The sequence below is a fragment of the Spermophilus citellus genome (assembly GCF_964194105.1).
Source record: "Spermophilus citellus genome assembly, chromosome: X".
NCBI lineage: Eukaryota > Metazoa > Chordata > Mammalia > Rodentia > Sciuridae > Spermophilus > Spermophilus citellus.
In genome coordinates this window covers 70,776,781-70,791,386 of record NC_138190.1, presented here as the reverse complement: position 1 = coordinate 70,791,386, position 14,606 = coordinate 70,776,781, and the positions used below count along the sequence as shown (strand labels likewise).

The following is a 14,606-nucleotide window of genomic DNA, read 5'->3' as shown; positions in this document are numbered from 1 at the left end:
TTGAGAAGAAAATGCACATGAGCTTTAAGCATTTACTTTAGCTGAAAGTGATTTAGAAGCTATTTAACATGGATTTCCTTGGACACAGTGAATAGGATCATGCCTGAAGAGTTAAATTGAGTTATTCCCTTAATTTTCACACTTTAATGGAATTTTCCTACTTCTATAATTCATTCATATTCTCTCTCTCTCTCTCTCTCTCTCTCTCTCTCTCTCTCTCTCTCTCTCATTTTGGTTGTGATTTCAATATTTAGGGATTTGCTAAAATGTTAGGGAACTGTCCCTTTGATGAAGTTCAACTTTGAAAGGAATACGCATATTCTTCTAGGACTACACAGGGTAACTTTCTAAGCATGAAAGTCTCTAGACTTTTGTATCATGAAATATTCTGTTAGGAAATCTGAAGAAGGAATTCAATCATCTAAAGTCAGCCTCTGGTCCAGAGGTCATTTTGAACATGCTCTTCTCTGGGCCCAACTTTCTATAAGTATGGAAGTATGAGAAGCACACTTGCCTGATTGCAGAGAGGCAGAGAAGACCAGCTGCACAACTAGATCACAGCAGGAACTTTTTCTCAAATGCCTTCTAACATTTTCATAAGTGAACATTCTCTGTTTACACTGCAACCATTATTCTCTTGGACTGGAGGAGTTTCTGGCTGTAATTCTTCCAAAATTACATTAAGCAATTATAGGAGACTCACATTCTTGAAGATGAAGTTTTTGCTACCCACAGAACACCCTCTAGCTGGAAAAATCTCTGTTAGGCCCCAAAATGCTAGGATACAGGATGGACTAATATGCACCATCCTCTGTGTCTACTCCACACAAAAATAATGAAAAAGAAGCAAGCCTTACAAACAAGCTAGGAAAGTTTCCTGGCTGCTAAGGGTAGGTCAGTCCTTCTAGGGAACCTTAGTCTCAGGAAGAAACTTAAAGAAATCATTGAGGCCAACCTCCTCATTTCACAGATGGAGAAACTAAGGCTCAAGAAGAGGAAGGGATATGCCCAAAGTGTGACTATGGCAGAGCTGGGGCTTACATTCTTATCTCCGGAGTACAGATTCCACTTCTTTCCACTACACTAGCTAGAATTGAAACTTGGGCGCCGAATAAGCCTGATTTGGAAGCTGTCCAAATCTGAAGGGAGATGGTTTTCCTGTTCAGCATCTTAAAATTGGCTAGATGTAGAAACTGAGCAGATCCAATCTTCTGCTGCTAAGTTCAGGGAAAACTCTAAAGCTCAGACCTCTAGGTCTTTAAGGCTACAGGGACTCTGGGAGAGATGCTCTCCACACCTTCCTTTCTTTAACTCCCTGGAGAAGAGGCTCCCCAGTGATCTGTTCTTTCATTCCAAATGCAGATGTGGATAAACATGGACAGTTGGCCTCTTGAGTGGCTTTGTCATGAGGAATTGGTTTCTTGGACATGAGGCATTATTTTCAAAGGAGGACCTGATAAGCCAGGACACGATTTTTCAGGCTGAGTCTGATGAGCAGGGAGTTGAAGTCAGTATGAAGATTTTAAAGATAGGGTTGTCTTTAAAATTAAACTACCTCAGCTGAAGGCATTGTGGTGGAGTCTTGTAAAAGGGCTTCCATTCCTGGGACTTCCACAAAATTGTGAGAGGGTGGTAAAGGGAAGAAGAAGACACTGACTTCTGAGTGACTAGCTATAGTCCTCAAGTGGAGCTGCTCAGAGCAGAGAAGTAAACAGAAAGAGCTGGAGGCTTGGGTTTAAGTCTCACTTAGCATGACTACATCCGGGTGGAAATGTTGGAAGGACAAGAATATGAAATAGGAGAACTGAGATTGTTCTGGAAATATAGTGAGGACATTATAGTGATTATAATGACATTTGAAAATACGGCCTCTGAGAAAAGACTCTGGGAAGTTGGATTATTTAGCATACAAAAAATAGAGATTGATGGGTAACCTAATGTCTTTGAGTGTATAAAGGTTATTATGTCAATGATGCTAACTATTCTTCTCTGTCTACACAAAGGATGGAATAAAAGTTTAAGCTGCCATAGGAGGGATTTCAGTTATATCTACCAAAGAACTTCCTAACAGTGAGCAGTGAGGGGTGATAAACATTGGAACATGTTACCAAGGGAGTTTGCAGAATTTCCTTTCCCAGAGATCTTTCAAAATAGAGTTTAGAGAGGTCAGCTGAGAAAGCAATGCCTGCTGCCTTCTCCTCAGTTCTCTCTACTCTGCCTCCCCTTACCTCCTGTTGTTTCTCAATATCCTCAATCGCTCTTAGCTCCCTCCCTCCCTCTTTCCCTCTCCTCCTTTCCTCCCTCCCCATCCATTTCTCATTCCCAGCTAGCACTGCCCCCAACTCCATCCCCACCCCCATCTCCTGCATATCCTGACTCCAGTAAGTGTCTTCCCAGAGTCAGTGGCATTCCTGAGGTCAGGCTGTCCAGCTTCCTCTTGTCATCCACATCAAATCCACCAAACTAGGCAGTTAACATGAAAGTCCCACACTCTTCAACAATGGCCCAGTTCTGTAAAGAACCACAAAGTGACCCATAGGTCTGACTGCTTGGTAGTTGTTGTCCTTTGGACTCAGCTGAATTGTAACCTTCTCTTTGAAGATTCCCCTGACCTCTTCAGCATTTGGTCCTTACCATTAATGTAGCACTCCTACTATTCTGTGACTATTTCCCCACTAGACTGAGCTCCTTGAGGGCCATTTATTTCTATATTTTCCTATCCAACTGAGAGAAGGGGTAGGGTATGCATGATAAAAGTGTCCAGCTCTTTAGCAGGAACTCCCAGCCAGAGGGCTGACTTTATGTCATTGAAAGTCTCTAGAACTCCTGACAATATACTCCTGACAGTGCACTCTCAGTAGTACATAACTACAAATGTAACTCTGATTCTTTTTTTTTTTTTCCAGGAAAGAAGGCAGGGCCGCCTGGGCCCAATGGTCCCCCAGGACCTCCAGGACCACCAGGACCTCAGGGACCCCCAGGGATTCCAGGAATTCCTGGAATTCCAGGAACAACTGTCATGGGACCACCTGGTCCTCCAGGTCCTCCTGGTCCTCAAGGTCCCCCTGGCCTCCAGGGACCTTCTGGTGAGTTCTCCTGTCTCTTCGCCCCCCAAGCACCTTATCAATACTTTTACCGAGCAAAAGAGGGTGATCCTGAGAATGGTTTCAAATAGTAGTGATGGGATTGATGTGCAATAAGAAATGCAGGTCTCCTTTCCCAGTGTAGAGCTAGGAATTGGACAAGCCAGAAGAGTCTGGCCTAGTCTACCTTCTTGTTTGTACCAACCTGTCAATGACAGGCTACCTGTTCTTGCCCCATGTGAAATCTTCCGTCACAATATCCCTTGACTTTAGGCCTCCCTATAGTGTACTAGTAAATTTACATGAGCCAGAGAGAGGGGCCATGATTCATTGGGGTTCCTGTGGAGGATGGAGTTGGTCTGCTCTGATTCCCAGCATCTAGCTCCACATACGGATGCTTGCATGAAAACAGACTATAGGGAGAGATGTTGAAGGCTGGAGGGTAGTTTCATCCCTTGAACTCTGAGGTGCCTTTCCTATAGATGTAGAGAAGTAGTCACTGATGGTTAAGTAGCTGGAAATTTATGAGTCGCTCAGACTGTGAATCCAGCAGACCAAGGCATCATGGCCATCCTGTTCTGCAACAAAGTGCTTCTTGCACTAGATCCTTATCCCACAATACTGTCCAAATGCCATTTCATCCCTTTGCATCTTTTTCCTGGGGCCCAGAAGAGCAGCCAAAAGGTATGGCTGCAGACTCAGACCTGCCTAATTGGAGTTGACAGGAGTCAGACTGGACTTAGGTCAGTAGTTATCTCTTTCTCCTGCTCACTTCCTGTACCTTGGGGTTTAAAAGAAATGGACTTTTTATAGCCAATTTCTCTAGGTCTGAGAATTCAGCAGCAGGACTCATATTCTTTAACTTGGAATTCAAATAGGGCTAAGCAGTGTTACCATGGCCACAAGAGACAAAGTTGGTTTTTTAATCCAATCATTCCACAAATATTAATTGAGCACTTTCTGTGTACGGAGAAATACATTGCTGAGTGGTCCCTGTTCCTGTAGAGTTTATGTCCTGGAGGAGGAAGAGACAATTAAAGAAACCAGATCTTTATAAATGGTTATGGGCTCCATGAAGACTATTAACAGACAGCAAAAGAGTAAAGAAGCAGGTACTGTTGTCTCCGTTACATAGCGACAGGGATACCCTCTCATCATTCTCCACGGGTGCTCAGTGGGGCTTACCTTAGGCCTGTATTGGCAGAGGCCAGCTTCCCTGCTGGATGCCATGCCAACTGAAGATGAAGTTCAGGGACAGAAAGGAGAAAGAAAGGGCATCCTCTCACTTCTCAGTGCCCCCCATTGCATTCTGACTCTCCCCACAGCTCTAAAACTTGGGGAAGAAAGCTCAGACAGGGCTGGCCCCAAGGAGCAAGGTTCAGTGCCACTGGCTGCTGGGTGGGGAAAGGGTAGAAAGAGTACACCCTCTTATTGTCCTGTCCTAATTTGCAGGTGCTGCTGATAAAGCTGGAAGTCGAGAAAACCAGGTTGGCTGGGAATTTCTGTCTTCCTAGGGCAGAGGGAAGGCCACAGGCTTAGAGCAGACTTTCAGGCAGCTCCCTACCAAATTTCCTGAAGCTTTATTTGGTGAGGACATCTTGGAGGTTCTGAGGATTTTCACTTAGAGACCCCTCCCATGTCTATGAATAGAAACACGTTGCCCCAGGGCCTGCCTTTAGCTATGGGAACCTGTCTAGACAAGACTTTTTCCCCCTCACTCCACAGGAGACAGAGGGTCACCAGAGCTAGACTCAGTAGTGAATGGAAATGAGCCAACAGTCAGGAATGTTCACCTTGGCCTCCGACTCCCCACATACCCCAGACACCTAGTTGGCATTCAAAGTGCCTAGGAGACAGAGCTGAGGAGTTTAAGAGTGTGTCCTTGAAAACTAGCCAACTACCTCCAGGCCAAGCCCAGCCTAGGCTTCTGCCTTAATGACCCCAGGGGCTCCTCCCTAGTCTTTGAGCTTCCTAATCTGTCTCTGTGGGCAGGTTCTGCTGCCTTGCCTGGCTTTGTCTCATCTCAACCACCCTCACTACAGCTGTTTGGCCACAGTGCACAATGGCTTTGTGGGGCCATTTTATATCCATCACCTCATTTGATCCTCAGACGTCCCCGTGAGAGAGGCCAGAGATTCTTATAATCCCCATTTTTCCCTGTGAGAGAAGCCAGAGATTCTAATAATCCCCATTTTACAGTTGGGGAAATGAGGCTCAGAGGCACTATATTTAGCTGAAGTCACATAGCGTGGAAGTGGCAGAGCTACAAAATTATATTGCCCTCTAGTAGAAATGTAGTCACTAACATCCCAAGACGGGGGAGAGAAATAAGAATTGGGATACAAAAGGAGACTAGAAATGAGGGATAGAAACCTGGGAACCGTGGCAGAGTGAGAAACTATTACAGTGACTACTCTATCTTTTTCATCCTCCCAGCCAGCTGTGGTGCATCTACAGGGCCAAGGGTCAGCAATTCAAGTCAAGAATGGTAAGAATCAAAGTAGGCTGCCTCCCTGAAAGGAGCATCTCTCCTCCCTCATCCCCAGCCTCCAAATAATTGTCCAGCCTAGTTCCTCCCAGGCCTATGAGGTACCCTTGGCATAGAAGGCCATTCTCTACTCCATCATGCCCTCTACTGGCTATCCACAGTAATGGCTTGCACCAAGATCAATTGCTACACCTAAATTGCATTTAGAATTCACTGATGAGGGAGCTGAAAGGGACTTGAGACATCATCCACCCAGATATTCTTGAAGGATGGAGTCTATATCAGAGTCGCCATAAAGATATGTGTAGTTTGATAAACACTTTCACAATACAAATTCGAGATGGGAAAACTACATAAAATTGAGCTCTTCTTGTGTGATCACTCTAAAAAGAGAATGAGTGGGGGTGCTTCTCAGGGAATGAGGATTATGTTAGAGTCCCTAGGGAGTATGAGATGCTAGTGTCTACCAAAAGGGAGAACATGTTTAATGAGGTTGAGGAACACTGCTTTAATGTAACCCCTGCATTTAAGAGATGGAGAAATAGCTGGGTGTGGTGGCACATGCCTGTAATCCTAGGGACTCCAGAAGCTAAGGCTGGAGGACTGAAAGTTCAGGGCCAACCTCAGCAATTTAGCAATGCCCTGCAACTTTAAAAGATCCTGTCTCAAAATTTTAAAAAAATAAAATAAAATGTAAGGGCTGGGGATGTGGCTCTGTGGTTAAGCACCCCTGGGTTCAATACCTGGTACCAGAGAAAGAGAGAGAGGGAGGTGGGGAAACAGAGTCCCATAGGGATTGAATAATACCATAATAATGTATGTGGCTTATGTTTGTATGGTACTTTAGAGTTTTCAACATGCTTTCTTTGTTTTTTATTTCATTTGACCCTCACAACTGCCCTATGAGGTAGGTATTAGCACCTTTCTACAGAGACAGAAAGCAAAACTCAGAGAGGTTAATTAACTGGCCAAGATGTCATAGTTTTTTAGGAGCTGAGATTTGAAACTGTTTGCCTGGCTCTTTGTACTGTGTTATGCTCCTTCGGTGATATGTATGTCCACTCCACTGAATGATTAGGTTAATTTTCTTCCCCAAAGAGACATGAACATTCATTAAAGAACAGCACTTTGAAATAATGTCCAGTCCCCAGGGTGCCCAAAGCCTAAAATGCAAGAACCCCCAGGAGCCTTAGGAAACAGCAAGCTAGCCAAGATGCCAGATGCTTGCAGAGCTTGGACTGAAAGGGAGGGGTTGTGAGTATGGAGACGGTAAATGAAGGCCAAGAAACCTGCTATATGGGGACAGCTTTTAAGAGCCCAGTCAGTCCTGAACTGGTTGTGCTGAGTTTCCTTAATGATTGGACTTAGCTACTCCCCTTGCCTGCCACCTGGATGTCTGACTTAATAGCCTCATAAGCACACACACACACACACACACACACACACACACACACACAAAATGAGCAGAATGGCACCAAAATCCTAGCAGTCCTGCTGGGGACCAGGTGCCATGGGCCCCAGGGTCTGGAGTGGGCCATGATTACCATCTGTCCAGGGAGGACAGGGACACATAGGGAATAGATTTGTTTGGGTATCTGGAGTGATGGCCTTAGTATTTATTCTGTGCCAGCAGCTACTGATTTTGTTTCTGCTAACATATAGCAAGACTGTTTCCAGCCCCCCTTGGCCACTCCCCAGTAGTTGTCCATGATGACCTTTAGTTCCACCAGAAGAAGTGAGGGAGTCAGAGGTGACAGGAGATCATCCAGAGTAGTGCACTGAAGAGATGGAGCCAGGGCAACTCCTCCTAACTCCATCCTATGTATGTATCACCTTGAGGAAACATGGCCACCTATTCCAGAGGCCTCTTTCCTCACACCTCGGAGAGGCAGCCTCCTGAGACTGACCAAGGATGGATATTCAAAACATAATTTCTTGGGTGAAAAATGGATGGCTGAGAGGGGGAAAAGGCTCCATGAGCTTGGGTTCCCTCCACTGCACCCTGTCATAGTAGGAAGTAATATCCCTTTTTCTGCAGGATGAAAAAGGGAAGCTTTCTTCTACCCTCATGTGCTGGCTCCCTCTGACTGGGATAGAGCCAAGAGGTAGATGCCTTACCAAGGGTGCCTCAACTCCCAGACACCCTCCCCTATCCTTCTGGTTGGTCTACTACAACCTGGCAGTCTATCTCTCACTCTCTTAAAGATCCCTCGCACCTATGGGGCTTGATTACTGGTGGTCACTAGCTCCAGTTGACATGGAGTCTCAATCACCTCTGATCCATAAATGTTCTCCAGATAGACCATTCATTGGGCTAAGTAATTGCCTGAGGACCCAGGGAGGCTTTCCAGAAAGGAGTGGGTGTGGAGGAACCATAAAAAGGACTCTCTTAAGGAAGAGAAATCCCATGAACCTATGAAACAGGAGAGGGATTCAGGAGCTATTGCTGGGAGAGTAAAATTGAATAATAAGACCTAGCCTGCCACTCAGTGTCTGAATTTTGCCTGTGCAGGCCCCATAAAAAAAAAAAAAAGAAAAAAGAAAGAAGAGTGCCCACTCTTCTCTTACCACCAGCACTCCAAATTCTAACTGGAAGGTGTTGGTTAAATACTCTTTCAGACAAAAGAGTCAGGAAAGGAGGGATGAAGAAAGATAGGCAAAACACAGGGGCTCTGAGGCAGGCCCAGGAGTCCTTTAATAAACGGCACTACTTCCCTGCTTCCAAATGCTCTTCTTAAAGCTTGGCCTCTGGGCCTTCCTAGTCACCTGGGACAGGGTAGGGGATTGTGTACTGTTGGGTATTTATTTCTATTGCCCAGATTATTCTGACATGTACTGACTGACTGCCCTTCTCTCATACTGAGATCTTTCAGGTGGAGTGCTCAATGACTGGTCTCGCATCACTATGAACCCCAAGGTGTTTAAGCTACATCCCCGCAGCGGGGAGCTGGAGGTACTGGTGGACGGCACCTACTTCATCTATAGTCAGGTAGAAGTGAGTACGGTCTTAGGCCTAACTCTTCTTATATCCAGAATGCAGATCCGGTGCAGGCCACATAGGGGCACTATGGAGACAGCCAAGACTATCCATTGGCTAACTTCCTGCTTTGGCAGGCTGGGTGGGGGTGAAAGGGTACTGCCCCGGGGAGGGCATTGTAAGGAGGAATGAGGTGGGGGGGCTGCTTCATTTTTTTTTCCTAGCCATGTATCATGGAAAAACTGAAGAGAGGCCCCTCCCACATCCTACTATCTGATTCCCTCCTGCAGGGCCCCAGGCCCTTGTTTTCCCTCTGAACTGTTTGGTTCTACTGCCAAACTTGAACTTGGTCTCAGCATAGTTTTTGAGAGTCAGTTCCAGGGCTGCTGAGAACTGCTTCCCACAACACTGCTAGCTTGGGCATTATAATGAATTGTGCTCCTACGGACTTTCTCTCCACCTCAAAAACATTTCTGACTCTTTCCTTCCTCTTTCTCCCATTTGTGTCTCTGTCTTTCTGTTTCTGTTATTCCTGCCTCCTTCCTTCTGTCATTCTCCCAGGCCTTTCTCCCTCTGTTTTTTGTCCTTTCCCTGCCCTAGGCCCACTCCCCAGGTCTGCCAGTGCCCATCCACTGCCATTCCACATTGGGTGCCCCCGCTGGGGGGGGGGTCTCCACAGAGTTAGAAGTAGATGAGCCTTGAGATTGGGGCTTCTCTGGGGTGGGCAGCAAGCAGGCGGATGGACAGAAGGACTACGGAGCCAACAGATGGGTCTCACAGGAGAGTGGCCAGAGAAGGTGGGTCAATAAGCATTCGCTGGGCACACTGAGCATCCTGGCATAGCTTGGTCCTGACCCAAGAAATAATATAGCACCTGAATACACAGCTCCTAGCTTTCATAAAGCGATTTAGGGTGTCAGATGGTCTCGACCCCTATGGGGCATGTGGGTATGACCCCAATGTCTTACAAACTACATGCCATTTGGTGGTGGCCAATAATCAAAAGGGGATGGGGCATGATGACTAAGGGTAATGCAGATGAGGGGAGAATTGAGAGAGGCTCATGCAGGGTAGGAAAATCCCTGTGACACCAAGCCATCAAGCATAGGTTAGTGTCTCCTCCTGGCCATGGGAGTGAAGTTAGGTACCTGGGTTCTGCCCTTCCAAATTTGATATATCATTTGTGGTGGATGGCTCACCATCTTTCTGGATCTGTTTCCTTAGTCATCTAATGGGAGTGTCAAGGGGTCCTGTGATTAGGGAGAGGAGTTTAGTGCTGAGAGGGGCTGCTGCAAGCTGTAGGGGCTTCTGTTAAAGAGCTGAGAAAATGGAATACCATTACTATGACCTCCCTGGGGATCAGTGACTTCTAAGTTTCGTAGCACATAGTCATTGGGGCTTGAACTTGGAAGTTAATTTTTATCTAGAGCATTAATCAAGCACTGATTGAGCACCTAAGGTGTACAGATCACTGTGCTTCATACCAGGGATGGGGTGAGGAGGTGTTGAAGGGGCAAACAAGGCACAATATTTTACCCTCACAGAGTTTGTGACAGGTGTGCTGTTGTAAGAAAGGTCTGCTCAGCCACCTGAGCCCCGTGGAATAGGGGAAAGACAGTGCATGAACCTATCACCCTGCTTCTCCTATTGGCCCACTAGCATGCCTTCAAGTGGCACTGCTCCCTCTACAAGGTACACTGGCAGCTCATCTCAGAGGGTCCTGTCTGGTCACTATAGGGGAGGGCCCCCACCCTCTCTTTCCTCTCTTCCCCAATCCCTTCTTGTTGCCTCTCACCCAGGTTTACTACATCAACTTCACTGACTTTGCCAGCTATGAGGTGGTGGTGGATGAGAAGCCCTTCCTGCAGTGCACCCGCAGCATCGAAACAGGCAAGACCAACTACAACACCTGCTATACTGCGGGTGTCTGCCTCCTCAAGGCCCGGCAGAAGATCGCCGTGAAAATGGTGCACGCTGACATCTCTATCAATATGAGCAAGCACACCACCTTCTTTGGGGCCATCAGGCTGGGCGAAGCCCCTGCATCCTAGACTCCCCCCATTTTGCCCCTGCCCATGTCCCTGCCCCAGGTTTGGGAGCCGGGACTCCCAGAACCTCTAAGTGCTGCTGTGGAGTGAGGTATGTTGGCGTTGCAGCCACAGAGAGAAACGCCCCTGTGCTATTTATTCCCCAGTGACTCCAGGATGATAAGGCCTGCTTGATTTTCCAGAATGACTTTGATTTAACAGGACAGTTGATGGAGCCCCAGGGTTTACAGGAAGCAGAAACCTTCTTTGGCTCCTTATTGACTGGCTTATGGCATGACTCTTCAACCCCGAGGTCCCTGTTGTCAGATTTATCATTGTTGCACTAAAATGAGGATCCAGGGCAGTGGACCAGAGAAAGTGAAGGTGCACTCCAGATTCTGGGGGTGACCCCAAGGGTGCTTCTGCTCCTCTCTTGGCTGGGGGTGGGGCAAGGGTGACATTAGGCTACAGCCTAAGGAGAGAGCCAGGAAGGAAAAGATAGGTGCTGGTGGCAGAGACCAGGGGAAAAACCTGCCAAGCAAGTGTCCTTGGCAGTGGAAGCATTCTTGCTGCTCTGCACTGCGACCTGCAAGAGGGTCAGGGAGCCCTTCCCCCTCAGGCTGAGAGCCACACTGTGGCAGCTTTCTGGGCTCCAGAGACGGGAACTTCGCTCTGCCAGGGAACCATTGCAGGAACAGCCACAAACCTGCCTGCATAAGACTCTGAATCCGTACTTGGGGCCACATGTCTCTTTGTTTACAGCTATGCTGCATGCTCAGAAAACTCCCTAGGGTCCCCCTCGCAATTGCACCTGCCCCAATCTGACTAGAACTCCTGTCTTCTTTCTCCACAGAGCCTACCTCTGTCTGAGACAGGTGCCTAACCTGGGACCTGTGCTTATGTGAGTCTGGGATATTCTTTAGCTTACCTGGGCACAAAGAGAAGTTTCCATTTACTAAACAATACAAGTAGTATTCATCTAATTCTAATCAAACTGTGTCTGGGGGCAAGGGGTTGGACTGGATGACCTCCAGACGTCCCAAGTTCTAATATTTGTGACTCTTAACAGGCAGCTGCCACAGTAGCCTTCTGAATTCCCAAACCCTAGACTGCCCTTGGGCATCAGCAAAGCAGAGTTTTACTTCCTGGCCTAGAAAGGGCAAGAGGTAGGGATAAGACAGGGGAGTTTTGTCCAAGTTGCCGCAACCCAAGTGATCATTAGGACAGGCTTCATCCGAAAGCACAGCAGCCAATGGCCTATTAGAGCTTAGTCACCCCAGAGCCCCTGCTGCTTCACTGAAGTCAGGCTCAGGAGAAGCCAGCATCTGGGCATTGGGCGGGGTTCTGTACCCTAGCTCAGGTCCAAAGGCTCCTTGGCCCAACCCCAAGCTTCTTGCCAGGTCAAATGCTAGGACCATTCAAGGGCCTTATTTCTAGCTGCCTGGATACAACCTGGCTTCCAAGTGCTAGGTCCAGGCCAACGCTGTGGGGTCAGCCTTGTACAGTTTGCTCCTCTTGTTCCTAAAATCTGTTTTCTTCTGAGGAGATGGGAGTACATTCCTTCAGGCAACTGGAATCTACCAAGAACAACAGGTATTTCTTTCTCAGATGTGCCTCCCCTTCAAGGGTCAGGGCAAGAAGTAGTGGACCAGGCCTCTATTGTCCAGTTGCTAATGACAGCCTTGCAACCGGAGGCAGAGGTAAGGCAAGCTACAGGCTCAACTCCTTTAAAGTGCCTTACACAATCTGCCATTGTACTAGGAACTGGAAGAACCTCTCAAAGTTTGGAAAGTACTTTCTCTTTTATTGTTTCCTTTGAAGAAGGCAGAGCAGAGAATATCTCAAATGCCATTGTTTAGATGAGGCTCAGAGAGGTGAAGTGCTTTGACTAAGATTTCACCCAGTTTAAGTCAGCTAGGTCTGACTCCAAAATTATTCCCTTACACCATAGAACTGTGTGGAATTGGGGTCTATAGAGAACCAATAAAGGTGATGATATGGAACCAAGATCCTTGAGAGTCTTAGGGAGAGACCCATAGATGCCCATTTTCATTACTTGATAGTAATCCCAGTTCTCTTGACTGTCAGGGGCTCTTGTAGCAAAGAGTCAAACATTTCTTTGGGAAACAGCCATCAGCCATAGAGGCTGCTGAGAAGAATATCAGCAGCCTCTGGGACCCCACAATGGGTAGCCCCTGATGTTCTTTTCACCCATCTGACAAAACAAGCAGCCATCACAAATGGAGTCCTACTGTGGGCAAAGTCCTCCTTACAGACAGCCAGCCACCAGGAGCCCACTGACTCTTCACAGCTACTAAGTGACTCCTTATCTCTTTCTACCAGAACACAGAGACCTTGATAACATCAGCATCTCTCAGGGAAGATTCAAGAGAAGGCTGATTCTAAAGCCAAGTGGGTATGAGGAGAAAGGAGGAAAAAACTTCTGAATTGTACCCCTAAAGGACAGTCTGACACCCATCCCATTCTCCAGATATGGAAGGGATTGTAGGGAAAGCAGTATTCCCACTGGACCCCACATTCTTTCTGAACCCTCCCTAGAGGGGGAGTGAATGGTAAAGGAAATAAGAAATAGCTGGGGAACCCTGCTGTGGTCTAGTCATTGGTGAAGTAGTGAAGCAGTTTACTGTTGGAGGATGTGGAGATAGATTTACAGTTTGGAATTATGATGATGGGAATTTACCAGAAGGCTAAGGCTAGTGTGGAGAATGGGACAAGGACATTGGAGGGGAAGCAGATGACAGGTTTGCAAGAGAATTGCATGTCAGGAGCCTCTGCCAGCTGCTTGGCTTCAACAGCCAAGCTGGTACAAAAGGCAGCTGTGGGAGGCTGCTCAGCTACTGGTTCCCTGTAAAATGTAGCATTTGCCTTATTTCCCCCACTTCATCCATCCTGAGCCATATTTCTTTTGCTTAACAGGAAAGGGCTAGGAACCCTGTATGCACTCACATGTGAGTGTGTATGTCTTCTGTAACTAGAAGATTCAGAGAAATTTAAAACTAAAAAGGCCTTTAGAGGGAATATAGTCTAACCTACATTCCACCCTCTTACTCATGTGGAAACCGAGGCCCAGAGAGGGAAGATGATCTGCCCAATGATGAGCAAGCTCTGATCTCCAGATTCGGCAGAGAAAAGGAAGGAGAAGAGCCACCCCTGTTGTACAGGGCCACCTTCTTTCTTCCACCCACCTACTCAAGGCTGGACGTGCTTGGCCCCCTTCAGGAGCCTGGCCAGGCAGGGAGAGGAGAAAGGCAGCCTTCATCAGAACTCTGCTCTGCCCCCCCACACACACATTTGCCCAGCTCCTGCCTGTATACTAAAAGGTTCCAGATTGGCCCAGTACCAGGAAGTTCTTAGGCCACCCTAGTGCTGCCGCAGGTCCCATCCTTGCCTCAGGGCTCCCCTAGGCCTTGCCAGTACAGAGAAGGAACCCAATTTTTTTCTCTTTTAATCCATTTCAGGGCTCTCCAGGAGGCATTGGGGTGTGTTATTTCTTTATTCAGAGAGCTCCAGCTGGGATAGGGGAGAGTAGGCTTTGTTGTGAGAATGGCCTGGAGCAGGCCCATTGCTGCTTTTGGGGGGTCAGCATCCAGTGTGAGATACTGTGTATATAAACTATATATAATGTATATAAACTGGGATGTAAGTTTGTGTAAATTAATGGTTTATTCTTTGCAAATAAAGCGCTTTCCCCCTCCTGTTCTTGAAATCAGTTTGAGCACTTCCTATGGGCTAGGTGCTTCTTTGCAAATTATGCCACTCATGAGCTAGAGAAGGGACCAAGGCACTCGTTTCAGAGGGAACAAAAGAAAGAACATAGTCTGAATTTCCTGTCAGGAGCATCCCACATCCTCTCTGTGCTCCAAACCACATGCCCCCATCCCTATCACCCTAGATCTACTGGAACCATATTCGGGGAGGCTAGATGTCCTGCCAAAAGGAATATTGTCCTGGGGCAAGGACACCAGCATGTGAGACTAACAGATATTTCAGGCCTTGACCCAAAACAGCTT

At 47.2% G+C, this 14,606-nt stretch overlaps 1 protein-coding gene across 9 annotated transcripts in view; it reads left to right on the top strand.

The window, feature by feature from the left end:
* The window catches only part of EDA (ectodysplasin A), a 358,694-nt gene extending 344,392 nt beyond the window's left edge, over window positions 1–14,302 (top strand). For 2 of the 9 annotated variants that reach the window (XM_081276598.1, XM_081276592.1), the window contains 5 exons: window positions 2,907–3,086; window positions 4,536–4,570; window positions 5,520–5,571; window positions 8,436–8,566; window positions 10,348–14,302. In XM_081276598.1, coding sequence (XP_081132724.1) covers window positions 2,907–3,086; window positions 4,536–4,570; window positions 5,520–5,571; window positions 8,436–8,566; window positions 10,348–10,599 — 650 coding nt within the window. In that variant the 3' untranslated portion in view covers window positions 10,600–14,302. Of the gene's footprint in view, window positions 1–2,906; window positions 3,087–4,535; window positions 4,571–5,519; window positions 5,572–8,435; window positions 8,567–9,109; window positions 9,285–10,347 lie in introns of those variants that run through there. The other 7 variants (XM_081276599.1, XM_081276597.1, XM_081276596.1 and 4 more) reach the window with 6 other exon arrangements.
* The last annotated feature ends 304 nt before the right edge of the window (window positions 14,303–14,606 follow it).